General features: G+C 44.1%; 2 protein-coding genes across 3 annotated transcripts in view; one reads left to right on the top strand and one right to left on the bottom strand.

Annotated features, from left to right (window-relative positions):
• The window catches only part of dcbld1 (discoidin, CUB and LCCL domain containing 1), a 39,790-nt gene extending 28,631 nt beyond the window's left edge, over positions 1–11,159 (top strand). The window contains 4 exon segments of the mRNA XM_046298369.1: positions 4,021–4,070; positions 4,471–4,590; positions 9,291–9,722; positions 9,725–11,159. Coding sequence (XP_046154325.1) covers positions 4,021–4,070; positions 4,471–4,590; positions 9,291–9,722; positions 9,725–9,852 — 730 coding nt within the window. The 3' untranslated portion in view covers positions 9,853–11,159.
• Positions 11,160–12,030: 871 nt separating this feature from the next.
• Positions 12,031–21,993, bottom strand: gopc (golgi-associated PDZ and coiled-coil motif containing). 2 transcript variants are annotated; one of them, XM_046298367.1, is made up of 9 exons: positions 21,428–21,993; positions 18,214–18,378; positions 17,852–17,875; positions 16,855–17,030; positions 16,325–16,490; positions 16,123–16,218; positions 15,831–15,995; positions 15,133–15,307; positions 12,031–14,816 (listed from the first exon to the last, which is right to left on the bottom strand). In XM_046298367.1, exons 1-9 carry the CDS (start codon positions 21,695–21,697, stop codon positions 14,698–14,700), a joined length of 1,356 nt encoding a protein of 451 aa, XP_046154323.1. In that variant the 5' UTR covers positions 21,698–21,993; the 3' UTR covers positions 12,031–14,697. The 2 variants fall into 2 exon arrangements, with proteins under 2 accessions (XP_046154323.1, XP_046154324.1); XM_046298368.1 differs by lacking the exon at positions 17,852–17,875 and having other exon boundaries at positions 21,428–21,989.
• Between the last annotated feature and the right edge of the window lie 336 nt (positions 21,994–22,329).

Raw genomic sequence — 22,329 nt, 5'->3', positions numbered from 1 at the left:
CATTCGTGTCAGTGAGAGAACACTGGAGGAGGATGCACAACACATATGTGGTTGTATGCCATTCATCTTTTTATTATCAGCCTTTGTTGTTTTTGGTTATATGGAGGTGGAAGGTAGAGGGGCTTAAAAGCTTCCTCAAGCTTCCCAGCCAAAAAGGTTCGGAAGAGTTAGCGGTTATATTATGACGATATTTTGTGAAATGTTTGTTTGGTCGGCTCTTCCGGCACATTTGTTTTCTGGAGGCAAGCCGAAGTCGGTAGCTGAAGTTTGCGCTTCTTTGTCTGTGATTGGTCAACAGTGGGGATTATAGGGCCTCCTGAGTGGCGCAGCGGTCTAAAGTACTGCATCGCAGTGCTAGAGGCATCACTACTGATCCGGGTTTGATCCCGGGCTGTGTCGCAGCCGGCCTTAACCGGGAGACCCATGAGGCGGCGCACAATTGGCCAAGCATTGTCCGGGTTAGTGGAGGGTTTGGCCAGCGGGGATGTCCTTGTCCAATACCGCTCTAGCGACTCCTTGTGGAGGCCGGGCGCATGCACGTCGACTTCAGTCCCCAGCTATATGGTGTTTCTTCTGACACATTGGTGCGGTTGGCTTCCGGGTAAAGCGAGCAGTGTGTCAAGAAGCGGTGCGGCTTGGCAGGGACGTGTTTCGGAGGACGCATGGCTCTCAACCTTCGCCTCTCCCAAGTCCGTCCTGGAGTTGCAGTGTTGGGACAAGACTAAGTACCAATTTGGATTTCACAAAATTGGGGAGAAAAAAGGGGTAAAAAGTGCAATAAAACCCAGTAGGGATTATTCAATAAAGTCTTTGTTGCCATTCAATGAGAGACGACTCGTTTTCATGTAGTTTTTTTTCATTAAGAAATAATGAACCAAACAACTTGGTTAGATAAAAATTTGCGCTTCTAAGATCTCGGCAAAAACTTCAAAATGAATTACAGATTTCTTGAGTCTTCGTTAGGGGAATATTCAGAGGTGGAAACTTTCCTTGGGAATAAATGTAGATATATACAAATGTAATATTAACACCAATTAAATGTAGCTGTTTTTTGCATTGGATATATTTACCATATCTTATTGAGACAGAAACATAAACCTTTTACCTTATCATAAGTAGATCCTTCCAATAGAAAAAAATAAATATTTAGTTACAAGTTGAACATTAATTAAATGAGTTGACTCTTCACATGGGATGATTTCACAGAACAACAAAAGGGAATATTGAATGATCACCAATGAACCATCGCATCTCCCAAAAACCTTTTCAACATACATCTGTAAAATGATAGTCTAGAAACGAAAGCTTTGGTTGTCTTCCTCTCAGGCTTCCATGTCTTCTCCCTGGACGTCCTCAATGTCCACCTCTTGAACATCAGACTCTGAGGCCTCATCTTCACTGTCACTTTCCAACCTTGTTGAAGATGGTTCGTTGTCTGGATCAAAAAGCCTCAAATTTGCCCAGATGGCCACCAATTTTTCAACCCTTGTATTGGTCAGCCTGTTGTGTGTTTTGGTGTGTGTGTCCCCAAACAAGGACCAGTTGCGCTCTGATGCGGCTGATGTTGGTGGGATTTGGAGGATGATCGAGGCAACAGGTGAAAGAGCCTCAGATCCACAAAGTCTCTTCCACCAGGTGGCTGATGAGATATGTTGGCACGACTGCTATATTGCATCTTCATCCCAAAGCCCTTGCTTGGAAGTGTACTTTGCCAGGCTGCCAATAACCTTTCTCTCATCAAGGACAAGGTGGCGAAACACGGTAGTGATGACACCATTGGCCTTGTTGATCTCTGCACCAGACAGGACGCTCTTGCCAGCATACTTGGGGTCCAACATGAATGCTGCAGCGTGTATGGGCTTCAGGCAGAAGTCTTCATGCTTTCTGATGTATTTCAGAACTGCAGTTTCCTCTGCTTGGAGCAACAGACAGGATGGCATTGTCTCCCTCAATCCGTGCTACTGCTATAGGTTTCAGGCTGCTTACCACTCTCTCCCAAAATACATAATCCAGGAGGATCCTCTTGATGGGGATGTCCATATCAGCAGACTGTGATATGGCCATTTCTTGGAGAGACTCCTTCCCCTCCAGGAGACTGTCAAACATGATGACAACACCACCCCAACTGGTGTTGCTGGGCAGCTTCAATGTGGTGCTCTTATTCTTCTCACTTTGCTCGATGAAGTAGATTGCTGCTATAACTTGATGACCCTTCACATACCTAACCATTTTCCTTGGCTCTCTTCTAGAGTGTATCCATTGTTTTCAGTGCCTGATGTCCTTGAGGAGCAGATTCAATGCATGAGCAGCACAGCCAATGGGTGTGATGTGAGCGTAGGACTCCTCCACTTTAGACCAAGCAGCCTTCATGTTCGCAGCATTGTCTGTCACCTGTGCAAACACCTACTGTGGTCCAAGGTCATTGATGACTGCCTTCAGCTCATCTGCAATGTAGAGACCGGTGTGTCTGTTGTCCCTTGTGTCTGTGCTCTTTTAGAATACTGGTTGAGAGGTGGAGATGAATCCTTGCCCACAAACATTTGACCACCCATCAGAGATAATTGCAATACAGTCTGCTTTCTCTATGATTTGCTTGACCTTCACTTGAATTCTGAAATCGACAACCAGCAAATGAGTAGATAAAGCATGTCTGGTTGTAGGGGTGTATGCTGGGCGAAGAACATTCAGAAATGTCTTCCAATACACATTGCTTGTGAGCATAAGAGGTGAATCAGTTGCATACACCCGCTCAAGCATGACATTCATCAGCATTTCTCTGACTAAAACTTCTTATTCCAGGAGGACCGTGAGCTGTTGCTATTAATAAGGTGTTTAATTCGTCATTTTCACCTCGAAGAGAGGTAGAGGGACTTTTGTCAGAGATGGTTGTTGTGAGCGCTGAGGCAACTTTATGCACTTCAGATTATTCTGCATCTTTGTTGCATTCTTCTCATATGCTTTGACACATTATTTGCAAATGTACACAGCTTTTACTTCTACATTAGTAGCAGTAAAATGTCTCCACACATCAGATAGTGCCCATGGCATTTTCCTGTAAAGATGAGAAAAAAATAGTAAAAAAACAAACTCATACAATAAATAGTTAAGCAGTTAGATTAAACAACTCCTGAGTAAGATATTTTTATTTAAATTAAACATGTATGGAAACAGGTGAATTAACACTCCTCAGTTAGCAGGCAAGCTAAAAACCCACACGGTAGGAAAAACTAACTAGTTAGAAATTATTTATACACACTTTGCTGTAGGCTACTATTTACTAGTTAACTAAAAAACATGTATGTCATATAAAATATTCACTCCACCCAGTATTGTAATCAAAACTTACCAGAAAGCATGTAGTCCTTGTCTCAGACAGTGTAGTAGTGTGGGCTCAATAGCATCTCATTAGTGTGCAAGATCTTGAAAATCAGGTGTACATGTGATGGAAGACTGCACTGCACATGTGATGGAAGACTGCACTGTGCATACAGACGGTTGCAATTCCATTGAATTGGGGATAGTTTAACCAAATGTGCCACAAGACCTAGAATTGCCTTGTATATCCCAGAAAAAAAGGTTCACTGTCATAAGCTAACTTCTTTGATGAATTTCAAGCAAAATTCCTGGGCTTAACTTCACATGGAAAATGTGCAACCCTAATTCAGACTAGGAAGTGGCTATTGCTTCTCAAAATGGACAAACAGTACTATTGACGCTTTTTTCCTCGTTTTACAAGCGAAGGATCTTTCTAACGGAGTATGCGAGCACTCTCATTTGGTTCGGCTGAAGCATGCTAATGCCTTACGGGGTCATCTGTCAGTGTCAGAAGATGTGGCCAGCTGTATGACTCCCCAGAGAGGAGAGGGGGAAAAGGAAGAGAAATGAGAGAAGGGGTGCTCAGCAGAGCCAGGCAGTGGTGCCTCATCTCCCCCCAGGAGGTTATCAGAGGAATGGGGTGAGGGAGCACCACTGTCCTCCCTGTAACTGGAGTTCACAAAGGCATTTGTCTTTCTGTCACAGGAAGAAGACAAAAGAGAACTCGTACGGATCTTCAGATGCCCAGAAACCAGGTCAGTGAACAATTTACATTGTAAAAGATGTCATTCATATTACTGCACATCAAAATGGAATATTTTTTTTTGTGAGAAACAACATGTATGGTGAAGATGAGCCCTAGAATCATTTGTTTACAAACTGTAGGCAGGATAATCCATGTTATAGTGATACCCAGTCAGTGGACAGGTTACATGTCATTCCTTATCATAATGGCTGCTTTAATGAAACTACCAGAGCCCATTTGTTGATCTGTGACAACATGTCTATGCTGTGTAGTGGGGGGTTGTGGTTAGTGAAGATTCAGTCAGGCCTGGGCTTGCATCTGGGGCTTATATATGTGCTCTCTCTCCATGCTAGAGTCCTGTCATTATGTCTGTCTGTGGAGTTGTCTTTTTACTGCCTGCCGGCCCTCAGGTTGCTGGAAGCAGATCAAGCAGCCGTTTGCCAGACACCAGTCCACAGAGTTCACCATCAGCTACAGTTCAGAGAAAGACCCAATACAGAAACTAGACCTGGTCACCAGCACCATGGCAGGTGAGGACACATACACTCACTGAGACGTCCGTCACAACTCAAGAGGCTGAGGCACCCATGGAAGTGAATATAGAACCATTCTGTGGAGGCACCACTAGGGCTGTGGTGGTCACGAAATTTCGTCAGCCGGTGATTGTCAAACAAATAACTGCCGGTCCCACGGTAATTGACCGTTAATTAACATGAACACTTTTAGCATCTCCTGGCTTCCACACATAACCTACAAGCCACTTATGCAGACCTTTGGAACATCTACATTTTAATAAATCCAGTTGAATAAATCCATGTAATATAGCCTACACCTTCACAATAAGTTCTAAAGAAACATGAAATTAAGAAAATGTAGTCTATTTCAGAAGAACAGAATAGCATACTCTGAGTTGTCCTTATGTTAGGTCCTGATCTAACTATGCCATATGGCTGTGGGCTACACTATTTCATTAAGTGGACAAGATTAGCTTAGAATTCCGTGGCATTATTTTATATTATTTTACAAAGCTGAATAAAATAGAAGGGATATTTTCTCCAAACAATTTGATGGAGTGTGAACATGCGGAAATTCTGTGTTGAGCGTTTAACAAAGAAATAGGTACTCCTATATGCTTAATTTATATGAATTAATGTAACTTTAATTGTTCTACAAACGTTGGGTTATATGTTTAAATTTTTAATACATGCATGATGAAACTCCAATGATTTGAAAAAAGTCACATTAAAGGCATGAGCTCTGCTTTGTTTTTTTGCGCAGGCTGTACACACTTCATCATTCTCTCATTCACAATTTAACATGCACTTGATAATGCCAAGAATTTCCCACCGGCATCCCGGTTGTGTGGCTGTAACGCCCATTAAAAATCCATACCTTTTGTGACTGAGGCTAAATATAATAATTAGAATTTCCTTCTCCCTGGGTGCTGTATGCTCCAAAGCAATCATGTGATCTGTTCTTTCTCACAGGCTACAAGTGAAGACCGGCACATTGGAGACATAACTGCTCACACTCTTATCCAATTCCGAGGTGCATATTGTCAGCCAACTAGATGAGTAGGCCTAATGAACAGCAAAAGCACTAGCCAATGTCAACCTATAAATATTCCAAACATAGTCTGGGACAGTTGTGGGATCCGATAGATGCCAAATTAAGAGAACCACTAGGATCAAAAATGTGCACACGGCAGTAGGCTATAAGCGCAAGTGTTCCATTAGCAGAAAACACCATTATCAAAAGTGACCTCAAATGCTATTATGCTTCTAATGCTTTTATTAAAGGTGTATTTTTATGGTGAACATTTTCTCCCCCAAACTTGAAACTCATGCATTGCTCATGTATGCCAGTTAGTTGTGATACAAACTATATTAAAACATGGGTGGGTTGCAAAAAAATACTTTGATCCATTACCACCAGCATAAGAAACATTCACAAGTGATAGGCTAGTATTGTCACCCATCAGCCTATTCTTGATTTTAATATTGTCTTTACATAAAATAAATAATAAATGTGTGAAATTTGTTTTGATTTAGAATGGACCATTATCATTACCATTATCATGCACTTGTCTCAAAACAGGGACAGGGAAAATATATGTAATCTATGCACTTAAATAGAGAATGGAGGACGCTTTTCCCGTGGTTCTTTTTCATGCCAGCTGGGTAGGCTATACTCCTGTTGTAAAGAGAAACAATGTGCTAAATATTAGGGCTGGGCGATATGGCCAAAATCTCATATCCCGATATAAACTCAGCAAAAAAAGAAACGTCCTGTCACTGTCAACTGAATTTATTTTCAGGGAACTTAACGTGTGTAAATATTTGTATGAACATGACAAGATTCAACAACTGAGACATAAACTAAACAAGGTCCACAGACGTGTGACTAACAGAAATTGAATAATGTGTCCCTGAACAAAGGGGGGATCAAAATCAAAAGTAACAGTCAGTATCTGGTGTGGCCACCAGCTGCATTATGTACTGCAGTGCATCTCCTCATGGACTGCACCAGATTTGCCAGTTCTTGCTGTGGGATGTTACCCCACTCTTCCACCAAGTTCCCAGACATTTCTGGGGGGAATGGCCCTAGCCCTCACCCTCTGATCCAACAGGTCCCAGACGTGCTCAAAGGGATTGAGATCCGGGCAGAACACTGACATTCCGGTCTTGCAGAAAATCGCATACAGAATGAGCAGTATGGCTGGTGGCATTGTCATGCTGGAGGGTCATGTCAGGTTGAGCCTGCAGGAAGGGTACCACATGAGTGAGGAGGATGTCTTCCCTGTAATGCACAGCGTTGAGATTGCCTGCAATGACAACAAGCTCAGTCCGATGATGCTGTGACACACTGCCCCAGACTATGACGGACCCTCCACCTCCAAATCGATCCCACTCCAGAGTACAGGCCTCGGTGTAACGATCTTTCCTTCGACGATAAACGCAAATCCAACCATCACCCCTGGTGGGACAAAACCGTGACTCGTCAGTGAAGAGCACTTTTTGCCAGTCCTGTCTTGTCCAGCGACGGTGGGTTTGTGCCCATAGGCACCGTTGTTGCCGGTGATGTCTAGTGAGGACCTGACTTACAACAGGCCTACAAGCCCTCAATCCAGCCTATTGCGGACAGTCTGAGCACTGATGCATTGTGCGTTCCTGGGATTGTGCGTTCCTGGTGTAACTCGGGCAGCTTTGCCCGCTATTTTCGCATTTAATACATGTCACAAATCAATTTGCAATTTGCAATTTGGTACCTTGGGTCGAGTGTTGGCACCAACTCCCGAAACCCCCGTTTCTCGACCGTGTAAATTGGGGCGATGTCTTTGCAGATGTAAATTGTAACGGCAGCTGTTCTCTCCTTCCATCTTTGATTATTTTTCATATGGTTTGCCGCGGGCAAAAGCCTCAGCAAGTTGGGTTTGTTTTGAGCACTTGACACATTTTTGGGGGTCTCATCCGTAGACTCTCACCGTACTGTTTGACATGATTCTTGCGTAGGTGGTAAAATAGGTTAGTGGTATTTGAGCCTATTGTCGGGACCGGCCTGCGGCATATTTTGCAGAGGACTGGTTTCTGGTCCGTGTCAGACTTTTCATACCCAAACCACATCCATGCGACCGAAGTAGCCCCTCTTTTAGGTACGAGCTCCGTGTCTCCGTGCTCTATGTCACGTTCACTCTCCTCCATGTTTGTTGCAAATTTCTTTTCACACGGTACGTGTGGAAGAACGCAAAGCGCTGTCCAACTGACTAAAAATATTGCCGTATAGTGTGATTCGCGACACAATGAAATAAACGAGAGCTTAATATGAAACAATATACTTTATTTATCGTCACACAATATACATCGTCATATCGCCCAGCCCTACTTAATATTAGGAAAAGCCTATAGAAAGCTCCTCTTTTTAGTGGAGGCCATCACTCTGTTTTCTCACCCATTTGCATAGCCTATAGAAATGTTTTAGAACATGAGCTCATGGGCTCTCATGGAGTGTTTGATTTTAGATTTTAGATTACATTTGCATTGATGTCAGAGTGATGAGAGGGACAATCGAGTGCTGAGTACCAGTTAGCAAGTTTGGTAGGTTACCATCAGCAGTATCAGAGCCTGGAGAAGCCTAATCAAATCAAATCAAATGTATTTATATAGCCCTTCGTACATCAGCTGATATCTCAAAGTGCTGTACAGAAACCCAGCCTAAAACCCAAACAGCAAGCAATGCAGGTGTAGAAGCACGGTGGCTAGGAAAAACTCCCTAGAAAGGCCAAAACCTAGGAAGAACTGCAGCATAAATACTGGAGGCTGAGACAGTGTGAATAAATGATCACATTTAATTTGACTCCCTTCATGACTTGTGACTGCCGGTGTGGCGGTAATACAGTCACCGTAACGGCCCTAGGCCCGAGAGCAACACCACCTGCTATTGAACTTCCATCTTCCTTCACGAGAGGCTGGGTTACTTGTATTGATCCATAATTACTCGAAAGTCAAGCTCTCCACTCTTTACAGACAACTCCATTCACAGTAACTGTGACCCTTCTCGCACACACAATTCTCTGCTTTACAGTTCTCTGCTCACTCCATGGCCAAGGTCATCTAGAACTCATTGTAAGCTCCTGGCTCAGTGTGTGAACCGACCATACAAAGTAAGAAGACATCACACAATGGACTATGAAAAGCCAGTTGACGATCTTCTCTTCTCTGGCTCTTATCAGTAATTACATGTAATTCTGGGTAAACTGGAGAGGTTTTGATCATTAAAGCTGGAGCCAGCAGGAGGCTAGCCGGTGTAATCCTTGACTTTGGAAAGTCCTCTACCAGTCTGCTGAATAGTTCCTGACAGGCTGAGAGGCAGCCAGATGAATAATGGTCTACTGCTACTGTTAATAATCCACAGCTTCCCTTCAGGGCACCAATTATTGATGATTCACTTACTCTGCCAGGGTTGAATATTCTATATTTAGATAGATCACAGGCTCCATGTGCACTGTTAACCTGCTACCTGTATATACAGAGAAATCAGAGATAATGTCCATGTTGAAAAAGTGGTGTCCTTTTGATCTATAACATAGTCATGTTATTCATTATAACTGAGTGAATTTTTTTTTGAGTTGGTGTTTTAATATTCTCATTCCAAAACAGATTGTCACGTTTGATCACCGGTAATAAAGTTGGTAGTATTCTGTTCTTAAGTGGCCTGTGTCCTTGTCCTCCAGAGTACCAGCAGCCTCTGATGATTGGGGTTGGCACAGTGGCCAGGAAGGGCTCTACGTTCCGGCCTATGGACACGGAGACCAAAGAGGATCCTAGCAACCCCTCCACCCACTACGACTACCTGCACACAGCCAACCAGTATGCCCTGCCTCTCACCAACCAGGAGCCAGAGTACGCCACGCCCATCATCGAGCATCATACCTTCCACAAGGACGGGTTCCTACCCGACCCGGCTAGTTACAGCGTCCCAGGTGTGGTCCTCAGCAAGACCCCATCCTTTAAAACCCTGGACAGGAAGGCAGGGGTGGGCTCCTCCGGGGGCTACCAGATGCCCCAGCTCAAAATAGACCGGGGACACAGTAACTCTGAGGGGGTCTATGACAGCCCCAAGGTGAACAAGCCTGTGGGCCAGAGCAGTGGCCTCTCAGACTACCAGAGCCCCAGGCCAAGCCGGCCGTGCTGGAAACCTACTCCACCCCCAGGGACTGTGTGAGGGTGGCTCCCACCATGGGCCACAGGCCGGACCATAGACCAGACCCTGAGGGCAGTTCTGGAGGAACCTGAAGATGGAACATGTCTGGGACTACAGGACTAAACTGTCAAACTGTGATTTTGATCAGTTCATGGCCATTTTGGACTGAGCTTACTGTAGCAAACACAAGCGCTAAATTATTTCTCAACTGACTTTCAGGAATGTGGGAGATGACAGTGCTTGTATCTGGGGCTGTGCTGGCAGACATTTTGTGAATAAGAAAATACAGATGGTTACTTCAACTGTCCTATTTCTTTTAAGGGGTGGGGTGATTTTATTAAAAAGCAAATGGTGATGGAGACAGGAAATATCCTGAAAATGGGAAAATACCTCTCCTCATTCTCAACTGTGACTGATGCTTGTGACTGTAACATACATTAAGAAATAATGTGACTTCGTTCCTTAACTGTACAGTATATTTTGAGGTCACGATAAAGCTTTCAGAATCTCTCGGTCTGAGGTTAAGCTGCTTTCAGCAGGGAAGCATAGAGGAAGCAGAGTGCTTTATTAAATAAAGCAGCACCCCAGTTGAAAGTGGTAGATTTGTCCCCAGCGGGTCCTACTATAGGATGTTTAACAAAGTCAGTCCGTGCTCTTAACAAAGAATTGTAAGTACACACTGTGAATGAAGTGACTGAAAGGACTGGTGTCACCGCATGGGGTCCCCCACAATGGGGGCTTTGTCACAATGTTGCAGGGGGCTCTGAAGCCGACTGCTGCATCGCTGCTCTGTGTCAGTCTGGAGGCAGATCTGGTCAGTGGGATCAGCGAGCCAATGAAAAGGCAACAGGAGAGTGTTTACAGTTAGTCTGGCGTATTGAGAAACGCCCGGCAGGGGATTTAGAGGAGTAAACTGGACTGAAACACATCACAGAGCTGTGTTTTTTCAGATGCTCTGTTTAGCTGGACATGGTGAACTACTATACAGGCCAGTTCCATTTAAATGGATGTTGAATACAAAGCCATGTTGAATGGTACCAATACTACAGTCTAGTCGATTGTGTATAGGTGTGTACATACAAGGGCATAGTTTGAAAATGTATATTGCCAAGAGGAAAGAAAAAAGAAATGGAATAAATGCTGTCGACTGTATTTAAAGCACCTGTGCGTGTGGTGTTGCTGCTGTGTACTGAAGACAGAACTTGGGATCGAGCTAAGAACTCTTTCATTTCTGTGAAATATTTTTGGGAGATCTTTTCAGCTGGGTTGTAGTATGTACATGTACTGCGAGAAGTAATTCTCTACAGACTCGCTGTGGTGTCACTCTTTTCAAAACGTTCTGTATGTCTACTGCATGTTGGTTGTAAGCTGAGCCCTGAATAAAAACACCAGCAGTTGACTTCTTCATGTCAAGGTCTCTTTACTATGTGAAAATGTGTTTCTCAGCAGCCGTAGCCTCGGCCCTAGGATGCCCGGCATTCCAGTCCCAGCGCCCAAAGAAGCAGGAAGTTTGCAGGACCCCCCCCACCTCCACTCAGCCTGTGTCTGTCTGTGGAGGAATGAGGCAGTTTGGTGTCAGTCGTGGGGAAGCAGCTGATGATCAGCCACACTACTGCTGCCCAGTCCTCCCAGCTATGGGCCCACACAAGGGGAGAGAGCTGGGTTGTGGGGGGGGGTATGACGGCCTATCTGAGGACCCTGATAACACGTCACTGGTCTCTTCAGAAGCGGGGGGGGGGGGGGGTGATGGTCTGATGGAGATAGACTAGGCTTGAGCAGAGCCTGTTTTGTGGCTGTGATGAGTGTGTGGGTGGTGGTGTCTGCTAGCGGCCTCGGCTTGGTCGTTCACACAGGGGTGTGGAACACTGTTTACACCTCCAGCCTCCAACCCAAAGCTCCATGAAAGCTCAGACTCAGAGCAGCTCTCGACGAACACACTGCTCCTAGCTATTCACCTTATCCCCTCAAATTCCAGTCATGTCTCTTCTTGCAGACTGCTGACTTTCTTCATATGAGCTTGAAGAGTATGGCCTTTTCTCAATTGCATACTACTCGAGACCTCTGTATCCTTAAAACCAATTGGATGAGAGCCTGATGTCCCTCCCCTCTGACCTTCTCCAATGGGTTTTGAGGAGATGAAAGGACGTGGAGTATGCAATTGATTGAAGGCCTATCTGTTTTGTACTGTGCCTCCCATCTAAACGGTTCAATCTAAAATTGCAGCCTATTAAAGTATTTGGCAAGTATTTTTTTTTACCATAACTAAGATCAGCAGTTTGAATCATAACTTTTAATTAGCAACATTTCATGTATGTATAAACTCAAGACTGTACCGACTGGTTCTAGTTTACATCGCCCCCTGGTGTTCATTGTGGTTCACTGAACAAAAAGCAATATTATAGTAACAAACAGATCAGAAAAAATAAACTTCCACTTAATCATTCTGTTCCTCATTCAAACATTTGGATCTTCACATTTCAAGCTAGTGAAGATTGAATCCTTCTAGAGATCTGAGCCCTGACGGCAGGGCGGGCTATCCACAGACCACATTGGGCAAATACATTTATTTAATGTTATACATTACGTACAGATATTTCAGAGACTCCTTTTAAAATAATAAAATAACATTAAGAAAACCAGATCGGGTAAAAAAAAAAAAAGTGTACAAAAAGGGAGCCTTTGTTCCTTCTGGCGAAATCCCTGGCAACAAGCGGAAAGATGAACATTCTTTATGGCATGACATGCAGCGCCAGTGTTGGGATGACGCCTCGGTCTCTAGTGCCGCTCTCATTTCACTTAACGTTAAGCAGGGTGTGGACACATCCTTCATGCAGAGCATTTGAGTTATATCAAAGCGCAATTTACATCCAAAACTGGACCTGCAGTTTAGCCTCACTGATAAGAAATGGCCATGAATGAGATCAACATTAGAACACAAGGCTGCAGATTGTCATGACACCCCCCTACTACAGTAACTAAATTCCCGATATGATCTACAAAAATTATTTTAAAATAGCTAATACATTAATATAGCATATACAGATTTACTTCTATAGTCTTAGATGATAGTTTGTGAATTTGAATAAATGGATCGTGCATAAAAACATTCTATTGCTATTATCCTTTGCATATACAGAAACCTTTTGGTTGTGTAAAATGAATTGAATATAGCTAGAAAACAAACCCATCACTCAGATAAGGTTACCAACCTATGACGGACTGTACATATGTTTTCTATTGTGTTATTGACTGTACGTTTTTATGTGTAAGTGTTGTTTTTGTCGCACTGCTTTGCTTTATCTTGGCCAGGTCGCAGTTGTAAATGAGAACTTGTTCTCATCTGGCCTCCCTGGTTAAATAAAGGTGAAATAAATACATTTAAAGAAGATGTCAGAACACAGTGTAGCAGACACTGTTGTCAGTCATCTTTGGGTCCTAACGAGTCTGAAGACAGTTTGACTGCCACTGACACCAGCAGTAGAGAAGGGTGGGGAAAACCAACCAACGATGGACTTTTGGGAGATGCATCCAAAAGGCAAGATATGTACTTCGTTAAAAGGGACTAGAACAAAGGAGAAATCCTAGTTGAGTTTAAGAGGGGGAAAAAAGACATTGCACTTCTGATTTTGGTCAACGTGACAACTGAAAAGACAAGATTTGGCCCTCCAATCCGGTGTCTCCCTATTCTGTCCTTTTGAGTTGTCCCCCTGACCGCTCACTTCCTCTTACAGACGACTCAATTTGCAGTGCTTTATACACACACGAATCATATCATTGTCCGTGTAATGTTGAAGATATAGCCCAACTTTGCAAAAACACTGGTCAGTTAAACACCATTAACTATGATAATGCCCTTTTAGTAGAAGAGCTGTTTGAAAAGATCACCTGACATTTCAGCCAGTTTTGGTGGGATGGAGTTTTTGCCTGCCTGTTGACATCACCAGGTGGTAAATTTGTTCGACCAATAAGAGAGAGTTCCAAACCTCTCTGCCAATAATAACAGCTAGTTTTTACCTCCTCACTCACAGTTCTACCAAAATTCTTGCTTGAGAAACTGCTCTTGCTAAGGAGCAATTTGCTTTTTTTTAACCATTTTAATTGATTGCTACCCAGAAATGATTTTATATTGAGTTTTTTTATATATATTTTTTTTAACTGAGCCATCAAAGAAAAACATTGTGTAATGAGTGCTCAGAGGACTGAAAAACAGATGTATCCAGCATTTAAACACTGAACTATGGTGACATTATGTGATACCATTGATCAAACACAGATGGAACACCCTCATAGCTGATATAGTTAGAATTCTTGCCCTGTACATTCTGTTTTGACATACAGTAGGTGAATGTAGCTCTCTCATTTTCTGAACACTAAGGACTAGGCCTACTGCTAGGTGGATCTAAGAGCGCTGCAGGTTTGACGTGGGATTCAACATCGATACCATAATCAGTGGTAGAAGATGAACATTCAAGTTGAGAGAAAAACCCTCATCTACAGTAGCTACATGTGGAAGAGAGAAATAAAAGCCAAAATTTATGAAGGGAGAAGATCTTTCTCGGCCTTGTAAAATAGTATTCATTACCAGCAGGGCAGTCCCAGTAAGGTAGTGTCGCCAGTGTGGGGGCAAAAAGGATCAGTAACTATACGCAAACAGAGAAAAATACCACTCAGTTGAGAGATCACAGTCTCCAAACTAGACCCACATCCTCTCCTCAATATCAGGTCTCATCTAATTGGCTCCTCACCACTGCACGAAGATAGTGACGTGAATTCAACAGAGCTCCGAGTGTGTTTCCATAACAACTTAATGATGAGTCAACTCTATCCCCACATATATCCTCCGGGGGAATCTGGTGCAGGCCAGTCTCTCAAATCTCATACAGTATAGTACACAAACACACATGCACTTCAGTCTTTCAGCCCCCCCCCTCCTCCCTCTATGACGAGCTCTCTCCGGACTCAGCAGCTTTAGACAGTGTCTCCTCCGATGGCGTCTCACTGGAGATCCCGGTGTCTCCGTTCTCCGGGCTGTCACTCACGGACATCTTCTCCAGAGCTGCAGCAGTAGGCACAGAGACGGACATGAATACTCTTTCTTTACTGGAGGATCTACCATCACATTCTGTGGGCCTTTCAGGTGGATGAAACGCTACATTTTCAGTTCATTCCCATATGCTCGCTCATATGGCATTTTGGCACTCTTTAAAGTCCATTTTCACATTAACACAAAGACTCCCATTTGTATAAAGCAAGCGAAATGTGAAGTAAGACAACACTGTTTAAAATGCACGCACATTAAAATAAAGCCATACTACTATGAAAACAAAGTGTTTGTTTTCTATGAATAATGAGGTACAGTAGACATAATATACCTTGTAGCGATGCGGAGTCTGCGGTGCCGCTGTTCCTGCTGGCGGCTGACCCCTCCTCCAGCTCATCTAGGTAGAGCCGGTAGCGATGGCCGCCGTCATCCTCATACTCCACGTTCTCATCGTCAGAGTCCACCTCCGGGGCTACGTACACAACCTCAAACTCTATCTCTCCCCTCTGGAGGACACACACACACACACCACAGAGGGTGAGACAAAACTTAACAAGAGCTTACTTAGTTTATTTGTTGGTTTGCTGAGGCATGATTAACTGTTTTCGCCCCCAATGCAGAGCAGCAGTCCCGCAGGCTGAATTGACTAACCCCAGCATGAACCTCCGGTTATAGACCGACTGAGGTCACCACTGATATTTTAGAGAAGAGAGATGACTGACTCTCAGTAAAAACTTTAACCCCCAGGCTAACCACTAAATGGTCACACAGACTCACACAAAAAGGTGTCACCAACTCAATAAATGCTTTTGAAATCACAAAAATAATGTCTTAGCTTTTTACTATTGTTTTACTTAGAATGGTCCCTTAGTGTACATGTACCAATGCTTCAATGCAGTCATTATGTCATACATGTATAGCATGACAACAAACATAACAAAGCAAACATATCTGGACCAGCAGGCTAAGTTTGCCTGAATTCAAGATGCGAGCACTCAGCCCTTCTCTCTCCCAGGAGCCGAGTCTGACCTGTTGTGAGAGGATGGTGACGGCTTCCTTGTGTTTGGCGTCCCTCAGGTTGATGCTGTTGACAGCCAGGATGGCATCACCCACATGGAGCCCCCCACAGCGCTCCGCAGGCTGGGTAGGATGGATCTCTGAGATCAGGATGGGCACCCCGTGTTCCTTACCACCCTTTCCATCCGGAAATAAGACATGCACACACATATTAAGGTATGGACCATGGCAGATGAGCAACACACTACGGGTTAAGACATAGCATTTAACACTTTCTGGTTTGGGCTAAATTGGTGGAGGTTACCGTGATTGAAATTCCAAGTCCCTCGTGATCTTCTTTGGCCAGCACTACTTTACGAATAGGACCAACTCCTTGGGTCTTCTTCAGTACATCTGTTTCCTGAGGGAGAGATCAAACAGGCAAATGAATAGCGAAAAGCAAACAGTAAAAATACCTTAACTACAATTAAGATCAATCCCTGGCGATGGCTCTTATGTCCACTCACATGCCCTACTGGAGAAGGTAGGGGTTTCTTGGGATCGTTGCGCCCCCTGCAGGCTCGGATGACTGTCTTGTGGCGGTGGAGGTGGATCTCAGCCTCCAGCTGGTTCCATAGTTTGTCATGAGCGGGCCCCTTCATGTCCCGACCCAGTAACTGGATCTGCTGAACTCTGGAGACAATGGACACAAAAACAACCAGTTACCAATGCCAGCATTATTGGTTTCAGGTAGTCCCTCCCTATTTCAAATCTGCTTGCTTCTGTTTGTGGAAAAATGGATATGGCCCTGATCAGGGGTTAAATTGGGAATTTGGAGGGGAAGATCCTATTTGCGTTATGTCAAGATTAGGGTTGGGGCTGGAGCTAGGGTTGGAGCTGGAGCTAGGGTTGGAGCTGGAGCTAGGGTTGGAGCTGGAGCTAGGGTTGGAGCTGGAGCTAGGGTTGGAGCTGGAGCTAGGGTTGGAGCTGGAGCTAGGGTTGGAGCTGGAGCTAGGGTTGGAGCTGGAGCTAGGGTTGGAGCTGAAGCTAGGGTTACCTTCCAGCCAGCTCTTTGTCCAGGTACTTGGCTGCCAGTCTGGCCCCATAGACCTCAGCCTGCAGTACGGCGATGTGCCTGCGGAGGGCCTCATTCTCCTTCTTATGCAGCTTGACCTCTGCCTCCAACTTCACTTCCTTCACCTTCTCCTTCTTGTTGTCCTGCAGCTCCCTCTCCTGTCACACACACACACAAAGAGAAATGGTTGAGTTAAACTCTACAGAGAAAGATAGAGTGCAAGTGCTTAACTCCGGTTAGCTTTGGCACTTTGCTGTACAGAGACCCCTCCCTGCTCCACTGAGGAGTCAGAGAGAATGGGCCATGACTGGAGGTTGGAGCGATCTCCTCTGATCAACATTAGAGGAAGCGCAGTCGACAGGCACTGCAGCCGGCCCACAGGACAGGGAGCAGGAAAAGAGCAGTCCACTGCTGCATCCTCACAGGCTGGGCTGCAGCCACAAAGACCATGTCACAGACAAACATGGATACAATACACAGTATCGGTGAAGCAGAAATTAAATATCTACTTGGCGACAAAATACACGCAAACAAGATAGGTGACTGTGGGTTTGGCTGTCATAAGTTCAAAGCATTGACACTTCTGCTGATTAAGAACGAACAACACACAAACTGGGTTACTCACACACACACACACACATCCTGGAAATCATTGACTTCCCTTTGCGCTTTTTTGACAATTGAAACAAAACCTGTTCCAAGTATCAAAACATGCACGTTCCAATCAAATGGGGAAACACGGACATACATGAATAGGCAATAACAGACAATGTAACAAAGCTACAATAATTCCAGATCAGTTGTCACTGTCAGTCATTACTAGCATGAGCCCCATAGGCAGCCTGTTGGACTTGTTGATGAACTGTTGTTAGCAAGAGCAGGAAAAGACAGACCCTTAGGGTGGGATGAGTACAGACACAGACGCACAGCTATCCCCAACCAAAAAAAACAGACACACAGAGGACATGCACACACTTACCATCTCCTCCACTGAGGGAACAGGCTTAAGGTGAGAAGAACAGAGAAGGGGTCAGAGGTTAGAAAATCACAGCCAAGCAGTGGGGAAGAATGCGACCATTTACCACTTTACAGGCCCACTGGAACCTTAGCAGGTATACCATAAAATTATTTAGCAGTCCGAAGATTCAGGTACAGTAACGCATCAACAACGGTAAAATAAAATTAAAAGGTATTTGTATTTCTTCCCAAGAATGTCCAAGACGCATACAGGTAGTTTTATTCTTGGACTGAACAGCGACATAAGAAACCACAGTAGGACGTACGTAGTAGAAACTAGAGCGAGAGTCGTGTGGGTGCAAGGGTGTGTGGTCGGTGCCCTACCATCCTGTCTTTGATGGAGTCCGAGTCCACGGTCTGCCCAGCCTTGGCGTGAAGCTGCAGCTGCATGGCATGGAGCTGGAGGAGCTGGTCGTGAACCTCCCTCTCCACCACCACCCTCTCTGCCTGCACGTCAGTCAGCTCTGATCGCAGGCCAACCAGCTGAGCCTGGAGGAGAGAGGGAGAGAGTCAGACAGAGTTACATAATTGTACACTTCTTCAGACTTCCTAGATTCTTAGGAACCCTCATCATCATGTATGTTTAGTCAAGTCAAGTGTACCAGGCCCAAATCATTATCCCAGCACGGATCAAATTCCATTTTTCCCGTTTTACATTTCCACTCTGTTCTCCATCAGATTTTACAATGCTATTTTTCTTATAAAGCAGGCTCCTTGTTATTCAAGCCTGAAGGAATTGTGCCAAAATGAATTGGCCTACAGATCTTGCGCTGAAGGTTGTCTATTGTACACAACAAAACTCTGGGAAAAAAATATATATATTTGTGCTCGTCTCTGAAGCTTATTCACCTTGGCAACACCGGAAGCAGAGTGGAGTGCAGAGAACAATTCATCTATTTATTTATGGTATTGAAATGGGGCCACCTGCATGTCACAGCTGTAGGAATGAATTGATCCACAGTATGCGTTGAATAATGTTAGGATTCACTCCACCTATGATGATGAAAGAGGAGTGTGATTATATCATGTGAATCTACCTGAATACTAAACTACCCATCTCCTAAATGATTTATCAATCCTCATCCTCAGACAGAGACTCATCTATCATTGCAGTAATCAGGCAGGCCTTCATTATAATAGAGACCCAGTCTAAATCAAACAGGCCTAGAATATTCTACAGTACAACCCACCATTTAAGACAGTTTAGCCTGTATTTACTCCTCAAATGTAGGGTAGGAGGGGGAAAAAAGTTTAAATAATTCAGGACATTAGGAGTGTGTGTGTCTGTTTGCTGACCACTTTTGCCTCTATTCAGACTGAGACAGCCCACATGTCTGGACACACAGGTGGCAGTATGCTACATCAGGAGAAATATTAGCCTACACAGTGCAGCTGCTGACATCGCACGCCAAACCAACCAACAAAAACAAAGACACATACAGACACGGACATACGCACGCATGCAAGCAGACAAATGCACACACACACGTCAAAAAGGGGCAGGACTTCCTGATGTGACACAGAGTGTTGGGCAAGTGTGGAATGTGTGTCTCGTGGTTGGAGTCTCTATATCCTTGCTCCTAAACACTGTGCTCTCTAAGCATGAAGGAAGGAAAAAACAGGCATCCGGCTGACCTCTTCCTGATAAACAATACCTGAGTAACAGACCGGAGACGAGGATGAGGAAGTCTTAATAGCTGAGCAATCACTTTTTTATGTTTGGTAGTCTAGTAGGGCAGGCCTAAATAGGGCAGTTGCGGTGACCGTATTACCGCCGCATCGGCAGTCACGAGTCATGAGGGCAGTCAAATTCCAAGTGACCGTATAGTCACGGTGATTAGGCTTCTCCAAGCTCTGATGCTGCTGGTCATTAGTAGCCTACCAAACTTGCTAACTGCCTGGTACTTTGCACTCTATTGTCCCTCTAATCACTGACGACAATGCAAATGTATTTGAAAATCTAATCAAACACTTCATGAGAACCCTTGAGCTCATGCTGAGCAACATTTCAATAGGCTATGCAATTGCGTGAGAAAACAGAGTAATGGCCTCTACTAAAAAGAGGAGAATCGCACCAGCTTTCTATAGGCTAGGCCTACTATATGTATTTCTCAACTTCCCTAATATTAAGCACTTTGCTTATATTTACAACAGGAGTATAGCCTACATGCCTGGCATGAAAATAAACCATGGAGAAAAGTGTCTTCCATTCGCCATTTAAGTGCATAGATGACATGTATTTTTTTCCCGATGCCCCTGTTTCGATACAGGGGCATGATAATGGTCCATTCTAAAACAAAACAAAATGCATACATACAGTACCAGTCAAAAGTTTGGACACAACTACTCATTCCAGGGTTTTTCTTTATTATTTTCTACATTGTAGAATAATAGTGACGACATCAAAATTATGAAATAACACATATGGAATCATGTAGTAAACAAATATTTATTTCTCGCACAGAATAGGTCGACTTTTGTACTATGGGGGATAGTAGATTGACATAGGCTAGTGCTTTTGCTGTCCATTATGCCTACTCGTCTTGTTGGCTGAAGAAAAGTAAATGTGGACGTTCTTCCAATGTCTTCAATATGCACCTCGAAATTTGATCCGATGTGTCTGTCTTCACTTGTAGCCTGTGAGAAAGACCCGATCACGTGATGGAGCACGCAGCACTCAGGGAGAAGGGCACAATGGCCACTGGCCGCAAAAGGCATGGATTTTTTTGGGCCTTTGATGTATATTTAGCATGGGCTTCTGACCTACCCTTCCTGCTATAAACCCGAAACCTGACATGGGGACAACCACCATCTAATATGACCATTGTATCAACCTACCATTAGCTCATAAAACTACTGTAGGCCGGTAGAGAGTATGTAACAATGCAGATCTAACCTATTTTCTCTAAATATATCTTAGAATCATTTTAAATGGTCACACACTCTGCCATTGGACAGAAAACTGAGGCACTTCGCAAATTGCATGATAGCGGATTTTCCACAAATGTTGTTTACTTTAGCCACGTCAAATAGCCTAATAGGCAATGACGTTCTGGTGTTGTTGGGGGCCAACTGCTTGTGTAAAGCCAGATTTGCTGGCCTCAGAAATATATTGAGCTGAAGCTGAAGGCTGAAATGCAGTATTGATTTACATGCAGTAGTAAATTCCTGGTAGTCAGGAATTGCTGGGAAAGTCTTGTTGACATTGTCAACTACACTCCTGATCAAACATTCATTAATGTGAGCATGGTGAGGTCATACGTGGAGTAAGGGATAGCATGATCCTTCATTTTGTTTCTCTCATCAATAGTTTTGGCAACGTGGAGGGGCACTCAAATCGTGTGTGTGTGTGATGCCTGATTAGCTATGTCAATTAGCTATTTCAATTGACAGTCAGCTGGATGGGCAGAGACGCACTATCATGGAAAGTGACATTCTGACAGCTATTTAATAATTCATACATAACCAGCATACCCTTACATACCAGATGATCATACACATACTTTTTAACATTGATACAAGAAAAGCTTGTGCTCACCTCGACTTTGTGATTAAGTTGAAAAATCGTCTGGGCTTTGTGGCAAAGCTGAGCAAAACAGGAGCTGAGACTTGTCATCTTTTGACGACCCTCGTAGGTGATGTCAGCTTGATCTGGATCGATTTCTCCCAGTAGTAAATCGACGTCAACAAACGCCTTGTCAAACTCCTTCTCCAGAACCTCAAGCCACCGAAACATGGACATCCCCGTGCCTGGACTGACCAGGGCAGTGCCCTGGGCTGACGGAGAGACACCGGCCGAGGCAGACATTTCAACAGTGCAGGCTAAAGGCTTTAGCTAAATCTAGCTGGCTAACCTAGCCGCTTCTTTTCACAAATAAAAACAGCGCTTTGCCTTTGTACGTTTACTGAATCGTAATACTTGAGTTACACCGTACTCTAAATGCCCAAATCATACGAAACAGTTACGTTCCAGAAAAGACTAGCTAAATTGAATGAACTTCGTTCTTTCCCAACCCCTAATCATATCAGGAAATCCGAAATCGGATATGGATCATAGCTATCAGAGATAAAACAGGAAGCGAGACATCTCACTCGCTCCTTTTTTCTGGTTCATATACAAATCAATGAACTAAGCGGACCAGACCCAGCTGCTAATGCATTGGTGCCTATGGGAGAAACACCCCTTAAGCAGACCGGAACTGTGACCATTTGTTTTCAATTGTAAACGGCCTGAGTGGGACATCTTTATTTATCCGCCACATTATAAAGCTATGAATCGACTACAACAGTCTGCCACACAGCAGAGAAAAATATATCGATAGCAGAGATAGTCGATCTCTGTTGAACTTTGGGACAGTTGACAGCGAAGAGGCGGAGTAAAAGCAGAGTTGGAATTCCAGTGTTGGTGTTTCAGTGTTGGTAGAAGAAAACATCACAGCT

Source organism: Oncorhynchus gorbuscha, linkage group LG14 (genome assembly GCF_021184085.1).
Source record: "Oncorhynchus gorbuscha isolate QuinsamMale2020 ecotype Even-year linkage group LG14, OgorEven_v1.0, whole genome shotgun sequence".
NCBI lineage: Eukaryota > Metazoa > Chordata > Actinopteri > Salmoniformes > Salmonidae > Oncorhynchus > Oncorhynchus gorbuscha.
This window is presented reverse-complemented; position numbering and strand designations above follow the sequence as displayed.

Coding starts and splice junctions, on each gene's coding strand:
- gopc (XM_046298367.1), bottom strand. CDS start 21,697: ATGTCTGCCTCGGCCGGTGTCTCTCCGTCAGCCCAGGGCACTGCCCTG. Junction 17,876..18,213: donor ACTCCATCAAAGACAGGATG/GTAGGGCACCGA, acceptor TCTCACCTTAAG/CCTGTTCCCTCAGTGGAGGA. Junction 15,308..15,830: donor TCACCATCCTCTCACAACAG/GTCAGACTCGGC, acceptor TGTGTCCTCCAG/AGGGGAGAGATAGAGTTTGA.